Source organism: Melanostigma gelatinosum (genome assembly GCF_949748355.1).
Source record: "Melanostigma gelatinosum genome assembly, chromosome: 16".
Classification (NCBI taxonomy): Eukaryota; Metazoa; Chordata; class Actinopteri; order Perciformes; family Zoarcidae; genus Melanostigma; species Melanostigma gelatinosum.
The window spans coordinates 3,151,105-3,167,712 of NC_136649.1; the positions used below are offsets into that span (position 1 = coordinate 3,151,105).

General features: G+C 42.5%; 2 protein-coding genes across 3 annotated transcripts; both read left to right on the forward strand.

Annotated features, from left to right (window-relative positions):
* Positions 1-11: 11 nt before the first annotated feature.
* Positions 12-13,125, forward strand: rtn4ip1 (reticulon 4 interacting protein 1). 2 transcript variants are annotated; one of them, XM_079286486.1, is made up of 10 exons: positions 12-81; positions 307-557; positions 1,586-1,737; positions 2,841-2,909; positions 3,247-3,371; positions 3,670-3,718; positions 4,078-4,214; positions 4,498-4,681; positions 11,778-11,870; positions 12,769-13,125. In XM_079286486.1, exons 2-10 carry the CDS (start codon positions 401-403, stop codon positions 12,889-12,891), a joined length of 1,089 nt encoding a protein of 362 aa, XP_079142612.1. In that variant the 5' UTR covers positions 12-81; positions 307-400; the 3' UTR covers positions 12,892-13,125. The 2 variants fall into 2 exon arrangements, with proteins under 2 accessions (XP_079142612.1, XP_079142611.1); XM_079286485.1 differs by having other exon boundaries at positions 18-557.
* Positions 13,126-14,534: 1,409 nt separating this feature from the next.
* On the forward strand, positions 14,535-16,359 carry LOC306789983 (coiled-coil domain-containing protein 42 homolog; the record flags this gene model as incomplete). The annotated part of the gene is made up of 5 exons (XM_079286090.1): positions 14,535-14,639; positions 14,986-15,117; positions 15,203-15,385; positions 15,861-16,082; positions 16,180-16,359. 5 exons carry the CDS (start codon positions 14,535-14,537, stop codon positions 16,357-16,359), a joined length of 822 nt encoding a protein of 273 aa, XP_079142216.1.
* Positions 16,360-16,608: the final 249 nt, after the last annotated feature.

Genomic DNA, 16,608 nt, shown 5'->3' on the forward strand with positions numbered 1-16,608 from the left:
GTCGTGTAAATGGAACATTAAGGGAGAGGACGTTGAATTGACATGGCCATTAACTTTGGACTTACAGCATTGATCGAAATGGCAAGTTAGACATGTTTACGTAAGAACAAAATGTTTAAAGTCAGAATGTAGTCGTGGCTTATAGAGAACGTCAATGTACTGTTATCTAGCATAGTGGCCGTGCAGTTAAGAGTATTTCTGTCTGTAACAGGGACTGCTAATTTACAGTTCCACCATTTTTTCTGACAGTATTCAAGCTTTGAAGAGTTGAAAGATGAGTTATTTGAGAAACTTCGTGTCCAGCAGGTGCTTGTTTCACCACAGTAAATTACCAAGCGTGAACACATCGGCTTACTGGCATGGGAGTCGGACCAGACTGTTCAGCACTACCAAAATCAGCATGACTATAATGCCTGCCTGGGTCATCGATAAATATGGAAGCAATGATGTATTGCGGTTCACTAGAAATGCCAGTTTCCCTGTCATCAACTACCCCAATGAGGTCATTGTCAGAGTGCATTCAGCAGGACTGAACCCGCTTGACGTCAGCATGAGAGGTGAGTGACAAGCCTGTGTGCATGCTTACGGTCGCACCAGAGAGCGAATACAATGGCAATGAATTCAACAAATGACACGTGACTGCATATCCAAGTCTATCGAGGTTAAGAATAAATATAGTTTTTTTTCTTTTTGTGAGGAAAATACATTCTCAGCAGTGAAGCTGCAGAGGCCCAGACTGACGTTTGCTGTGGTTATACTGTATGTGGCTTAAAATGAATCATGCAGCCCGTCAGTCTTCCACCACAGTCAGCTCCAGTTATACTGCTGTGTGTGTGTGTGTGGTGGGATGGGGTGGGTAGAGAGGGGCAAACAAGCAGTGAGAATTTTTGAGGTCGCTCAAGTGGAAATTTAAGTTTCACAAGCAGGATTGCACTTTGAGTATTGCATATCAGATTGTTTTGCACTTATTGTATTCATATTAGTTTGTTTCTGTACTTTTGCTCTGGTTTATGCTCTTAGATGCTTGTTTAAAGAAGGAGATGCACTTATGACTTCTGGTGACTAGTAGTTCTGTTGAATGTGACCATATGACCAATAACTTCTATAGTTTGGCAGAAGAATGGATGATATTAGATTCAAAATAGGCTCTTGATCCTCAGGTAAGTCTGCAGACCCCTGTTTCGTTGAAGTCATAAGACGACTTCCAGATAGTGCCTGTTCTCACAAGTTTCATCTGAAACATTGTCCAAGCAGGTGTTGACTGCCAGACCCACGTCCTGCCTCCTCTACCCCCTGACCAGATAGACTTTCCCCAAGAGTTCGGACTCATTCTGGGACCCATAATGATGGATACAATTACTGTGTTGCTTAGTGCCAGTTTGGAGACTACCATTAACTCGTATCTTATAGTATGAACCGGTCTGTTGGCATTCTTCCTAAAAGTACTGGTTGGAGTGCTGGCGCTACCAATCCAACAGCAATATGTTGTAAAACCATTTGAATCTGATTTCACTTCACTGAAGCTGACTACACTTACTAAAATGACCTCAAAATGATCTGCAGTCTGAGGCTCTCTCCCTGTCAGGTGGCTACGGCGCTGCGACCATGTCTATGAAGAGAGACCCTCTGAACATCAAGCAGTTGGGCAGCGAGTTCCCGCTCATCCTGGGGAGAGAAGCGTCCGGGGTCATCATGGAGTGCGGCCTGGATGTGAAACACTTCAGAGAGAGGGATGAGGTAAATGACGCAAAGTAGTAGGTGTAACCGCTTCGTTAGGCAGAACAACTTGTCCCTGCACACAGTGAGGTCATTATTGTGAGATAGTATCTCATTATAATGACTTACAGGATCTTCATTTTTTCCTCACAGTGGCGGGAATGGGCTTCCATAAGCAGGTGTAACAGTGTGGGAGTGTTTTTTCCCCGGCTGACATGAGGCCAACATGAGCACCGCGGCCGACCTGGCTCATCCGATCCTGGCCACAGTGTACTCTCTCTGTCACTCTAGTCAGAGTATTGATTAATCGATTGACAAAAGCCAATTGGAAATAAACTGAAATTAGTTTCATTAAAGTAAGCAAACAAAATCTTTATCCATTTTTTTTTCAAGCAAAAATGCCATTATTTCATGGTTTTAATGTCTATTGTTGGTAACGTGTGGGTTAACATGGACAGACATGACATGCATATAGTGAGACAAGCATTACCTGAAACAGGAGATAGGAGATGAGACACACGTGAATACATTGATGTGATGGGCATTTCTCAGTTTTCATTAGAAAATGGAACAAACGATTGCTTAATTAATTGAGAAATGACTTGGCGGATTAATTGATAAGGAAGCTAATGGTGTGACGCAGCCCTAATACACAAACATTTGACTGTTTTGACAGATTTTCAGCTCTTGTTGGTTCTTTAGTTCATCCTCAACTGCCCTCAAACACCTCATGGTTCCTTTATGATTATTAGTCTTTTTCTTAACCATTTTCCCCCCATTAAGTCATATTTCGATTTCACTTTACAAGCTTCTGTTTAACACCTCGTTTTCACCTTGGATTTGGTTTGGATGGTACTTTAGTCTTAATGACCTGGATGTTTGTGTGGAGGCGAACTGTGGCTTGAAACAGATTTAGCACTTCATGAGGTCATATTCTGCTTTTTTGTCACCACCACGCACACAAACTAGAGTGACTCACTGTGCGACGTTACACGTGGTACATTTGATTTGATATATTTCTCCCCATGTACTAAACTATTGTGAACGAACCGTATAGAAATATGGACTCACGGCTGTTTGCGTCTGTGGTTGATGAGTGTCGCGTTGCCGTGTGTCTCCATCAGGTGTGGGCGGCCATCCCACCGTGGAAGCAGGGCAGCTTGGCTGAATTCGTGGTGCTGAGTGCCAACGAGGTATTGTTGGTTAATGATGTTGTTGAGCTTTCCCTCTTTCTCTGTGGAGGTTTATTATTTCATCAGCATCACTTCTGTGTGTGTGTTGAGTTTCCTTATTTGTTGATTATCTTTATTTTTAACATCAGCATACGAAAAATAAGTTTTTACATACACCCAGTTTATGTATGTACCTGTGACGATGGCACATAAAGTTTGAAACATTTGTTAGAAAAGTACTTTAATGAAGTAATTAATACTGGAATAGTATTTATTACATTTTTGAAAGTCATCTTTTACCGATTGCACTTCAAAAGTAAATGTCCCAACGCTGATTACAGATGTGTGTTGTGCTCAGGTATCCCACAAACCAAAGTCACTGAGCCACGTAGAGGCAGCAGCCATTCCCTATGTGGCAACCACTGCCTGGTCGGCACTGGTGAACACCGGTGGGCTCAGTAAGGACAACTGTGCCAAGAAGCGGTGAGGGGATGTATAAACACTGACACACACACACACACACACACAACCTCCCTGTCTTTGATCTAACCAATTACTCTGCTCCCTCTAAGCCTAGCCCCCGTTAGCCTGCCTCCTGTAATGAGCCTGTGGGCGATGTGCTGCAGCTTTCTGGCAGCACAACTTGAGGCGCTAAAGCCCGCAGGCGCATTTGAGACGAAACCCTAATGAGGGGAGCGTCTGTGCAGCAATGGTGGAGAAAAAAAGTCATCACATGTATATCATGCATTTTTTTTATTTATTTTTTTCCTCTTCTCCGCAGGATTTTGATCCTCGGAGGGTCCGGGGGAGTGGGAACATTTGCTATACAGGTAGGGGATGAAGAGGAGGATGATGCCCAGCTAATTATTAACTGCATCAAGCTCAGAAGAGCCTGCTTTAGATACAAACATGTAATCATACACGGATCATGAAATATACAGAGGTGTAATGAAAAGTCTGTTTGGCCCGTTGGGTTTCTGACTGTGCCACACACTTTGCCTGGTGACCCGAATACTGTCGCTCCCATTACACAGACACTGCGTAACACTTGATCTCATTATTTATACATTCTGTGTGCTTCTCAAACAATTAGGTAACACTCTGTTCGCCACAAATAACCCCAAATGTGTTTCATACGTACATCAAATGATGCAACAACAAAACGGCTGATACTATCATTTGTGTCCAGATGCTGAAGGCTTGGGGAGCCCACGTGACCGTTACCTGCTCCCAGAATGCAGAGCGGTTTGTGAGGGGCCTGGGGGCGGACCACGTGGTGGACTACACCGCCGGGGCTGTCGAGGAGCCGCTCAGGGCACTGGAGAAGTGAGATGACCACACACATGCAGTCGCTTTTGGTTCATGTTGGTGTTTAATTGGACTCGGTGTGTGTATGTATCAACGAAAAGCCCTTGTTGCCAAGGCAACCCAGTCCCTCTAGCTGTGGCTCATTAGTGTGGGAGCTCTTCAATTTTCTAACAAACTTAATCACATTCGGACTCAATCTCCCTATCAATCACCAATTATTACCTCACCTACCTGTGTCTTTAATGCCCAGTGACTCCACACGTATGTGTCTCTTGTTTTCACAAACCCTCTCCATCTCAAGATTCGACCTGATCCTGGATAACGTTGGGGGGGACACGGAGCTCTGGGCGATGAATCTGCTAAAGCCTTGGTGTGGCGCCAAGTTTGTCACCCTTGTCACACCGTTCCTCCAGAACACCGACAGGATGGGCATTGCTGACGGCATGATGAAGACTGCCGCCACGGTGGCCACCAAAGCTCTCAAGGTATTCATGACGGACTAACACAGACAGAGGTGTTCTGGTCGATCAGATAACAATCTGTCCACAATGTATTGTGGGTGCATACCTCATGTGGTCGAGTGCGATCCGATTGCCCAAAACAAACTTTAATGCCAGGTGTAAAGGGGGAAACGGATGCAGTTTGATTACGGTCGTTACATTTTATACTGAAGAGTGCACTACTCAAGGATGCATGAATGCTACACGTTGCTGCTAGTAGGTGTTGCAGGAATAGGAGTATTTACATTTAAGTCAGCAGAGAGTTCCTGGTTTGATTTCTTCCAGCAAAAGAAATTCTTGGACAAACTTTAAAAAAATTTAATTTTGGGTAGAAAGTTTGCACGCTTCTATCACCAGTCTCGGTCTAAAGAATGACCCTCTCTGAACATCGCAACATCATCGGATGATTCGGTTCGGCTTGGCTGTGTTTACGTACACTACATGGCCAAATGTATGTGGAGTTCCAAACAAAGTATGTGATGAGAGCAAATAACACCCATATGTAGTTGCTGAACATCTAATTTCACAACCATTAGCATTAATCTGCTGCTGTAACAGCCTCCGTTCCTCCAGGAAGGCTTTCCACAAGATTTGAAACCTAGAGTCATGGATTTGCTTGTTTTTATTTAGGTCGCAGTCGGCATTCCAGTTCATCCCAGAGGTGTTGGATGAGGTCAGGGCTCCGTGCAGTCAAGTTTTTCCCGACTGCAAGACCACCGGTATTTCTTGCTGGGGTTGGTTTGTGCACCTGGTTTGTGGAGTAACCAGGTGGTAACCTCCGGTTCTGCCGAGTTAAGCCGATGCGGAAGGGTTTTAAAACTTGCATTCTGACCAGCAGAGTGTGACTCCTCCGGTTGCAAAAATAAATTAGATTGTATGGAAGTCTATGAGAAAAGACAGCATGATGTTCATTTATTAAGTTATGATCCATTTAGAGTCAAATAGAGACGTATACGGCGTCTCTACGTCACTCCTCAGTCCAAATATGGTAACTTCTGTTCATTGGTTGCAAAAGAACAACATGGCGACAGCCATAAAGATGGGGATGGCGAAATCGCCAAATTCGTTGCTTCAGAACGGCAGAACACAAACCAATGGGTAACACATGATGACTACGTCCACTTCTTACATACAGTCTTTGGATGAGACAGGAAGGGGCCTTCTCCAAACTATTGCCACTAAGTTGGAAGTTGCCTAAAATATGTTTCTTTGTTTGTAGGATTAACATTTCCTTTAACTGGCACTAAGGGGCCTCGACCAAACCATAAAAACAGCCCCAAACCAACTCCTTTTACGTATTTGAGTTGCAATATTCACAAAACTAGAAAATGCAAAGAGCACTCTGTTTTACAGCTGAAACTTTAGCATGTTAATGAACATGGATGTTATCTACAAGTGGGTAGATAACATCCAACACAGCCAGTCGCGATTAGCGAGTCACACAGTCCAGAAGTATGGCTCGCATCGAGAAGAACTGTGTGAAAATGCCTCAGCCAAGAAGGAGCCGCTGATCAATACCGCAGGCTTTAAGATATCTTTACAGTCACCATGGCTACAGTGTTTCTCAGTCCCTGTCGCCAGTGGGATGACCAAGAACTTCATAAGTGCATGTGCATTAATGGTGTCGTATGCCCCAAAAAAAAAACACACTCCCGGTGCTCAGTACATCCGGGGTAAACGGCATCCTGTCAGCGTGCGCGATGTGGTGAGCATCATGCAGAGCAAAGCTTGCATGCAGTGCACTTGTGGTGTGTGTGTGTGTGTGTGTCACATCCGTGCATTACAGTCACCACCTCTTTCCACTTAAGTCCTAACCACACAATCCACAGTTTAAACTGACTCAAGGATGTGTCGCCATTCTTCGGAGAGTCAAAACACCTTCACTTCCTTCTTGGTTCAAATTTTGTTTTCACCTAAAATCCAAATTTGGGTCCCTTTTTTATTTTTTATTCGTCGAGGTCATTCAGGGTTATGGTTTACATGGTTAACCTCGAGAATAACTATAATAACTAGAAAATGCATTTCCTGCTGAAAATGTGTTGGAATGCTGAAAGCTGAAATTAATCTCAAAACATTGCTGAAAATAGATATCCAATTAAAAAAAAATTGCAAAAAGCTGAATAATTCAAAAAGTTGAAAGATTACAAATATGAAGTTGTCACCCCTCTCCTGAAAGAGCTGAACATTTTGATATTCGAACGGTTTCTGTAGCTTAAAAATTCCAGCAGTAGTGATATTTGTTGTAGTAGTAGTAGAAGTATTATTTGCAGTATAAGTATGAGTAGCATTTGAATAAGTACTAGTTGTAGCAGTAGTGATATTTGTAGTAGCAGTAGTAGTAGAAGTTGTCATCGAAGTATTTGTAATTAGAAGAAGTAGTAGAAGTAGTAGTATCAGCAGTCGTACTAATAGCTGTAGTAGTATTAGTACTGGTTATTAGTACTGGTAGTAGCAGGAATAGCAGTATTAACAGTTGTGGTATCAGTAATAATAGTAGTGGTAGTGGTAGTAATAGCAGTAGTGGTAGTGGTAGTAACAGCAGTAGTGGTAGTAATAATATTTATGGTAGCAGTAATAGCAGTAGCAGTAGTAGTAATAGTAGCAACAGCAAAAGTTGTAGTAGTAGTGGTAATACTAGAAATATTAGCAGTAGTAGTAGTTGTCGCAGTATTATTAAGAGCATTCATTATTTCAACAAAAAAGCCTAATTTTGAGCAAAACGTTTAAATACAGTTAATCCATGAGGCTTTTATTTTGAAAGGGTGGGACTGGGTGGGGGAGGGAGGGGGAGAGGAGACATAATCATCATGTTTGACACATAAACAGAGGTTATTAAATGACAGGCTTCATCACAAGCAGTTCAGTTAGAATTCACTCTCTGGGGCTTTTATTTTGAAATGGGGTGTGGGGGAGAAGGGGAGAGGAGACAGAATCATAATGTTAGATAAACACAAACCAGTTATTAAATGACAGGCTCATCACAAGCATTTCAGTTAGGATTCATTCTGTGGGGCTTTTACAGTTTTTCACAATTGCTAAGACACATTTCTTGAAACGGTCACCGATTCTCTCAAAACTGTAAACACAAAACCTCATCTTCAAGCACTATTTACAAAACCTCTGAATCCTCTTGCAAAATGCAACTTTCGCCTCAAAACAGTTTTACCTGTGCTCAAAATCAAACACTGCTCTCAGATCATAAACAAAGTGATCAAAATAATATACACTATCAAGCAGTCAGTAAACAATACACCAATAAATAGAAAGCACGATGTTCAAGGCCATACAATTAGTTTATTGTACATTATACAGCCTACAATGCACTGTAGGCCTACTACAGTACACAATACTCAATACAGGACAAACATCTAAGGAGTCAACATGTCATCAATGTGCTTCTTCTTGTCTTTGGGCTGGGTCAGGCCAGAGCACTTCGTCGACATCACAAGCAATATTTTCTCTCCTGAGGCAACGGGGGAAGAAGCCTCTTGTGTGCCGTATCCAGCCCTGACATGATTCCTCACCGATATCACCACAGGCTAATTCCATGGCTTGCAGCAGATTGACTCTGGTGTAGGGTTGTCTATCATGCACTTTCCATCTCCATGAGGAGAAAAACTCCTCAATCGCATTCAGGAAAGGAGTGTATGGAGGGAGGTACAAGGTGATAAACTGACCATTGATGTTAAACCATTCCCTTACCAGAGCAGATCGGTGGAAACTGACATTGTCCAGCACTATCACATAGGTGGGAATGGGATTCTCATTTAGCGCCTGACCCTGCTGCTCAAATAAAATATCTCTTAGATTGTCCAGAAATCTTAGAAGATGCTGGGTGTTATATGGCCCGAGTGTAACATGGTGATGTAGAACACCATGGTTGCTGATAGCAGCACAGATTGTGACATTGCCACCTCGTTGACCAGGGACGTCAACAATGGCCCGCTGTCCAATCACGTTTCGGCCTCTAGTAAGCCTCTCCTTCTCCTCTTTGTCAGATTGAAGCCTGCTTCATCGACAAAGATGAACTCATGGGGTCTGTCCAAGGATTCCAAGTCAAATATTGTCTGTGTAGGAATACAATATAATGTATGTAGAATTTAGTAAGTAGTACAGAGACAGTGCTGTATTGCAGAGTTCAATTAGGCCTACTGTATGCACTTCTGATTCACATACATTGTATGTACTGAAGAGTAATGTCATTCACATAGTATGTGGCAGTACTGTAGACAATCTGGATTACAGTAAATGTGTCTGAATGTACACTTACTTGCACATACTGAGCTCGCACTTCTTTCACCCTTGGTGAGTTGCGCTCAAAAGGTACTCTGTATACTTGTTTCATTCGTATCCTGTTACGCTGGAGGACACGGTCAATTGTGGAAATGCTCACACTGTCGATTCCCTGGAAGTGTGTGTTGTCTTGTATCACTCGTTCCTGGATTTCTCTGAGTCGTATTAAATTATCTTGAAGGAGCATGCCCACTATAACGGTCTCTTGCTCCTGAGTGAATATAGCTCTCCTTCCACCTGCATGTGGCAGCCTTGCAGTTCTACAAAAAGTAGATGTGCAGTTACAAATAATATTCATGCAGTACAATACATACAGTGATGAACTTTATATGCAGCTGTTTCAATAGACATTTGTAGTGTAGTACAGTACATTTTCAATTACAAAAATACAGTAGCATACTGTACCTGTTCTCTTCTCTGAATGTCCTTACTGTGGTGGACACAGAAAATCGGCTCAAATTGGGGTGCAGTCTAAGTCCTGCTTCCCTCATTGTCAGTCCGTGGACTATAACATGGTCGATGACTGTTGCTCGAATTTCATCAGATATTTCCACTCTTTGTCTTCCTCTTCCTCTTTCTTGCCCTCCTCCTCTTCCTCCTCATCGCCCACCTCGCATACGCACTTGTCCTCGTCCTCGTCCTCGTCCTCTCACATTGTTTCTTCGATCCATTCTCAGACTTTCTCCTTCCCACCTTCAACCACCTGTTTGCTCTCTGAACTGGCTTATATTGGTTGTGTCACATCATTTGCTACAAGTGAAATCAATTTTGAGTGATTGTGTTTAATCAATGACATGTGTTCTCTATTTATATTTGATTGTTGCCACTTGTGTTTACCAGTGTGGATGACATGTGCATGAGAGTGCAGAATGTGTTTTGAGACTGAGAATGTGTTTAGAGTTTTGCTGAAAAGTCGAAGTGAGATCTGAAAATTGTGTTTTACCATGTGACACAGTTTAAGGTATTGACAACAGACTACACAATTAGCTAAATGAGTTCAGGCAACTGAGAACTTTGTTCAGCCAATGGGTTTCAGTGTTTTAGCAATTGAGAAATACTGTATTTTGAAATGGGGTGTGGGGGAGAAGGGGAGAGGAGACATAATCATAATGTTAGATAAACACAAACCAGTTATTAAATGACAGGCTCATCACAGGCAGTTCAGTTAGAATTCACTCTCTGGGGCTTTTATTTTAAAATGGCGTGTGTGTGTGTGTGTGTGTGTGTGTGTGTGTGTGTGTGTGTGTGTGTGTGTGTGTGTGTGTGTGTGTGTGTGTGTGTGTGTGTGTGTGTGTGTGTGTGTGTGTGTGTGTGTGTGTGTGTGTGTGTGTGGGGGAGGAGGAGGGAAAGACCTCTAAAGATCCCTAAGACCTGAATGACTGTATGAGAGAGAGGGAGAGCAGGCAAACTTTCTCATTTGGAGATTGTCCGATGTTTTATCTTTTACAGCTTACATGACTGTTGTCCTGCTCTGACATGTCTTTCCTCGTCTCTCCCTCTTGTGTCGCGGTGTGTGTAAATGTCACTCGAATCAGGAAACTTATCAGAATCCTCATATCTGATTGGCCGAGATGCAACACGTAACAGCTGCAACAAATCATGTGTGTGCGGCTTTTATTTTAAAATGGGGTGTGTGTGTGTGTGTGGGGGGGGGGGGGGGGGGGAGGATGCTTAACAGCATTCCAACAATAATAATAAGGTATTATTAAGTAATAAGGTATTATAGATGTACAATAATCCAGAAGTTCTTAAGGAAAGTTCTGTGGATGGGACACGCATTTACGGTTTGGAGTATCTCTTGTGTGCACCTGTTACTCCAAACTGTAAATGCATGTCCCATTCACAGAAGTGAATCCCAGACACAAGGATATTATTTGAAAAGAAGATACCGTCAAAAAAAAAAAGGAAAGAAAAAACGACATTTGCTTCACCCACGAATCCTTGTGCAATCATTTTGCATGGCAGTGGCACTAATAGGCCATCACTCATTTTCATTTCCACATTTATGTTTAAAATAAAAACATAAATGTGAATAGCTTGTATGCATGATTATCATGCAATTGACAATGTTGATATTGGCATTGGTATCAGCTGACAAGGTTTATGAATGTCAGTGGCACGGCCTCCCTACTCACTGTACCTTGCACATGTTTAAAAACATGAATATATCAACCTGTGTATTATTTGAATAGCTTCGTATTGAATGCACAATAAAGAGGTATACACGGTACTAGGCCCATTTAATATAAAACACAATTTTACACAATATGTATAGTCGGGGGTCCCTGCTCCATCTCAGTTTGGGGGTCCTTGGCCTGAAAAACGTTGAAGACCCCTGGCTTAAAGGAAAGTGGGCTGCATCTCCACACAGTCTCCTGGCACACATGAAACTCTAAAGATGGAGGCCTGCATTGAGTTGTCATTTCTTATATAGGAAAAGCAAGATTAGTGGACATTAATGAAGACGACAGTTCGAACCTGTCGCTGAGAATTATCTGACAAAGTACACTAGCTAGGGCTACAGGTCGATAGTTCTCACTGTTATTAACGGATCCTTTACAACAGGAACTAACGGGTCATGTAGGAAGAGCGTAGAATAAGTGGTGAAAAGGCGAAGTTTTGGATAAGAACATTTTAAATGTCTCACAGTAACATGATCCATTCAACACGACTTGTTTTCCCACAGCTTCAGACCTGTAATGGCCAACGGTGAAGTGTCTGCTGTGAACACAAATACACAAGTGTTACCTCAGCGCCATGTCTTTTCTCTCCTTCTGTTTTCTTGTAGCACCTAGTCAAAGGAGTTCACTACCGCTGGGGGTTCTTTGCACCTAGCGGTCCTGCCTTGGATGAAGTGAGGGAGATGGTGGATGCAGGACAGGTACAGTACCAGATGTATTCTCTAAACTGTCCAGGGACTGACTATGAACTGAAACCAGTCTGTTTATCACCGCATGCCCATCAGGGGTTAAATTGGACTCTTGGCTTGAAGCATCAGTTTCAGACACCGTCTCATGCCTTTACTTCGACTTTATTAAATAGCTGTGGCCATCATACAGCAGCGGGATCGATGCTTGCTACTCCACATTAAGAGACAGGCTGCTGTGCAATTTACCCACGTGGCACAGCAGCGGTAACTCCATTGGTTATTTAAATCTTCTGTTGTGGCATTGTGATCTCACAGTAGCCCCCATTCACCATATGCTTACACAGCAAACAGCTGTTGAACACGGATTCCACATTTTTCCAGTGAAAACATGAGGAACAAAGCGTCAAAGGATATGAATGTTGATTAGCATTATTAAAGCATGTAATTCTCCCACATTACCAATAAATAAATAAGTAAAGTAAAAATGAAACTGTTCTCCCGTGTGGTACACCCAACCCCAAACCTCATCGTTAATGGCATGTTAACCTGCGGAGCACATTACATTCTCATAAAAAAACAAATGATATGGTCTGCAATGACATGCCTATCTGTGATTATAGTACATTAGATTTCATAAATGCATTTGGCACTTCAGCAAATGATTGGTGATACTGTGGTGTGATAGATTAGATTGTGATATAGCATGCAGTTAAACCGGGGATTGTCACTCTCTATGCAGATATCTATCTTGTTACGATTCTCACTTGAGCATGCTCCTGCACAAACATGCCTTTAGTTCATTGTTATCGTTATCATCATGTGAACACAGTTTCCTCACTCATTGAAATACACAATCGCTGAGGAACAGGGCTCGTTTGTCCTCTGCCTCCCTCTCTGTGCTCTCTATCAGGTTCGGGCTGTGGTGGAGGAGACTTTCAGCTTTTCCCAACTTCCTCAGGCCTTCGAGAAGATGGAGAAAGGTCACGCTCGCGGAAAGACCGTGGTGCAGATCAGCAGAGGAGATGACTTGTAGCACTGACTGTTGGAGACTCTGTACATCTTGATGTACACTCGTGAAAGTGAATGAAACTCATTTGAATGCTAGGTTTTTGCTTATTGGATCCACAGTTGCAAACTAGGTACAAGAACAAAGTTATTGGTGTGGGTTTTGCAGCTAGAAATGTGTGTAAGATGCTGTTCTATGCTTTCGAATGGTTGGCATTTTTTTTACTGGCTTAAAAAATAAAATAATTCGATTAAAGTTAAACGCTGTCAATGTTTTTTAAGCAGTTAGTAAAGTTTGACCGTGTAAAATGTGAGTATTCCCACAGACACAGTTGCCAGTTTATTAGGTACACCTAGCTTAAACTGATTCATTCTAATAAAGTTCTCCTTCAATAAATCCTACACTCATGAAGGTTATTTTTAGTTGAGACTGTTTTAGAGACGTGTTGATTCAACGATATGGTCATTCTAGTATTACAGTACTCAGTGCCGGCTGGTGACCCAAAAAACTTATGAAGATGGTTTGAAAACCAACCCACTGAGTCGTGTTACTGTCTGCCACTGGGTCTGTGGGATGACACAAGAACAGAGGTTCAGTGAGGCTGGAAGAGGAGACACACCAAATGCATTTAGAATATGATCGAGCAAGTGGAATTGAATCGATCTACTTCAAAAAAAGATATTTTGTGTGGCATATACTATACCTTGACATTTTTATGATATACTATATGTTAAATATGCTATTTATATGATGACTGTTTTATGACGATGCAATTCATTTGAATTGCTTTTTTCTGACTTATTTTTTAAAGCATACGTAACCATTTTTATGGCATTTTATGGACTTCTATACTACTTTTTATTATGAACATTTTACGATGTTCTATAATACTGAGAGATTGTTATGACATTTTATGGCAAACTATACTTTGACTTTTTTCATGAAATATTTGATGGCATACCAACTTACAGAAACAATCACCAACGTCTCAATACAACATGTTGCTTCACTTGTATTGTCTCTGAGACTGAGCGAGGTGAAACGCAATGCTGGGGCTGCTCAAAGGGGGCGCTGTCGAGCCAATCTGTCACACCGCAGCTCGACACCCATAGACGGCTATTTCCACCACGACTGCCTCGCGTGCCAAATTTGTCGGTGCTCATTAGAAGAACAATAGTTCCTCCTCTCAGACTATTAATGAATCAACTTTTCCTTTCCACTGTGATTGATAATGTTTAATAATGTCTGTTTAATGTTTGATTGATTTATAGATTCAATGAAAATAAACATGATGTTTTTAAAGATTTTGGTGGGTCTGTGCTTTGAGTTCATATTTGAATGTGTCGTTTTTCACCAGCTGATCTTCACAGGTCTCATACATTTGGGAGTAAAATCTGGTTTAGAAAGTTCCTGGTTTGCGTTACCATAGAAACGAGGGACTCTGCACTCGTAGAAAGTGTGAAACTAGAAACGTTAAACTAAGACAGCAAGAAGGACCAAGTTCACTTGACTCAGTCTGAACGAGACAACAGACTGATGACAAAGAGCATCCGTGAGAAGCTGGATTCACTGCGAGTTCATGTGGAGGTGTGAAGCCCAGCAGGACCAGCAGGACTCGGTGTGAGCGCTCACTGTTGACCTCCTGCTCTGTGGAGGGATCCAGTGGTGGGATGGAGCGAGCAGCCTGTCATGTGAGCGGCTCTCTGGCCTTAGACATCCAGAGGTTCCGCCGGGAGAACGAGGAGCATGACCAGATTCTCGAGCAGCGCCACCAGGTACGGAGATGATCTGATACTAACCGTTAACTCCCAACGTTACTTCTCACGGTGTAACGGCCAGCAGTTACGTTAACTCACTGTTAGTTACTCAAATCATAACGTTACTTCACACTGAGCTCTGAAATACTATATTATTTTACACTTTTACTTTAGTCCTGATCGTAACCAACGTTGTTTGAAGAGAAGTCTCTGTTCTTTATTTGTGAATGAGAGCAGCTTATGTCACATGACTGAGAACAGGAAGTCCCGCCCCTAGTGGTTACAAAGGGATGTGTGTGTCCTTGAGGGTCTCTATTTTAGCTACTCTGTTTATTATACATATATTATGTGTGTTTCGATGTAGACATTGAAGAGTCTCAGACAGAACAAAGATGAGTTGCACGCGCTGAAGAAGAAAATGCAGAAAGTACACGCAGGCTGTGATAACTTTCTGAAGGTACAGAAGAGGAACATTTCACACACGACTGCTGTGACTGTACGTAACGTAATGGATTTCAATTTCATGGCTGGAACTGGACAGCAAACAGCAAAACTAAGTCTCTCTAGCTCCTCCCCTGCAGGCTGATCAACTTGTTGAGGAAGCAGAGAAGGAGAGGAGAGACGGCCTTCAGCTGGACGCAGAGCTAGAGAAGCTGAAGCTGGTGCATGCCGAGGTGATGGAGAAGAAACAGGAGCAAGAGCGCCAGATACAACAACACACCGTAATCAAGGCCGTCATGGAGCAGGCATGCAGGATGAGTAGGGTACTTTTAACTTTAGAAACTAAATCTAAATTTATTTATCGTACATTGATAGTCTATTATCAAAAGGTCCACTTACTTAAGCAGAGGTTTCCATTGTTTTAAGATAGTACCACGATGCAACAAACCCCATTTTAAAACGTGACGGTGGATCTCAGATCGATGCAGCTAATTTGGTCACGTTTCTCATTTAGTTAGAAGTGGCGCAATAAGTGTTAAGTCATGGTGGTAAGCCTCCCGCAACCTTGATGCATCTGATCTCTCAGTGATGGCCTCAACAGTAGGCATGAACACTAAACATTACATAGATAGCATTGCTATGTGAAATAACACCTCCTGCCCCGTCGCCTTACAGGTAAATGTCTTATTTTAGAAAGTCATTTCTGTGGTGTGTGCAGAGGTGCTCATGGATTTGTTGTGAGTATGAAGTTGGAACTTTCAGCTGCAACTTTAACGTGTGTGTGTGTGTGTTTTACAGTTTAAAAACAGGCAGGAGCTCGCAGATCATATACATAATCTTCTCCACATTCGAGATGATTTCCAGGAGAGGGAGAAAAAGGCGTACGAGCAGGTCGACCAGCTGAGAGAATCACTGCTGACACTGGAGGATAATGATCGTCTGCAGCGGCTGCAGAAGAACCTGCTGCTGTCCCGGCTCCAAACCCAGTTAGACGAGACGCGCGCTGAAGCGAAACACTGGGTATCAGACATGGCACTGAGCGTACACCAAATCAAATGTTGCCTACATATGCAGCTACCATCTTGTGTGAAATGCACTTGTCCCTGTCTTCACACAGGAAAGCAAGTGGAACGACATTCAGGAAACAGCTACAAAGAAAACAATCTCACTGGTACAGATTAAGAAGATCTATGAAGTGACAGGTGACAGGGTAGAAGGAGGCGGAGCTGTGGATAAGAATGACACAGTGAAACAGCTTGATGAGGTGTGTACCCTGACAGAGCAGAGATGGTTATGAACAGCAGAGAGACAGAAAACAAACAACTGACGGTTTTCTACTGTTTCCTCTTCAGGTCATGATGTTCATGCAGGACCATGAGGACATACTTAAACAATATCAAACCGCCCAACAGAAGCATGATGGACAGGAAAAAGACAAGCCAAAGTCCCAGAAAGAAGAAGCAAAAAGGCCACATGAATAATCTAGTAGTTGTTCTGATGTAAAACCTGAAGACAATGAAGTTAAATAAACTTAAGACACTGAAGC

What these genes read in the sequence shown, in the direction of transcription:
- rtn4ip1 (XM_079286485.1), top strand. Translation starts at nt 275, where the DNA reads ATGAGTTATTTGAGAAACTTCGTGTCCAGCAGGTGCTTGTTTCACCAC. An exon ending in ACTTCAGAGAGAGGGATGAG is followed by an intron (nt 1,738 to 2,840) that starts GTAAATGACGCA and finishes TGTCTCCATCAG; the next exon opens with GTGTGGGCGGCCATCCCACC. An exon ending in TGGTGCTGAGTGCCAACGAG is followed by an intron (nt 2,910 to 3,246) that starts GTATTGTTGGTT and finishes TGTTGTGCTCAG; the next exon opens with GTATCCCACAAACCAAAGTC.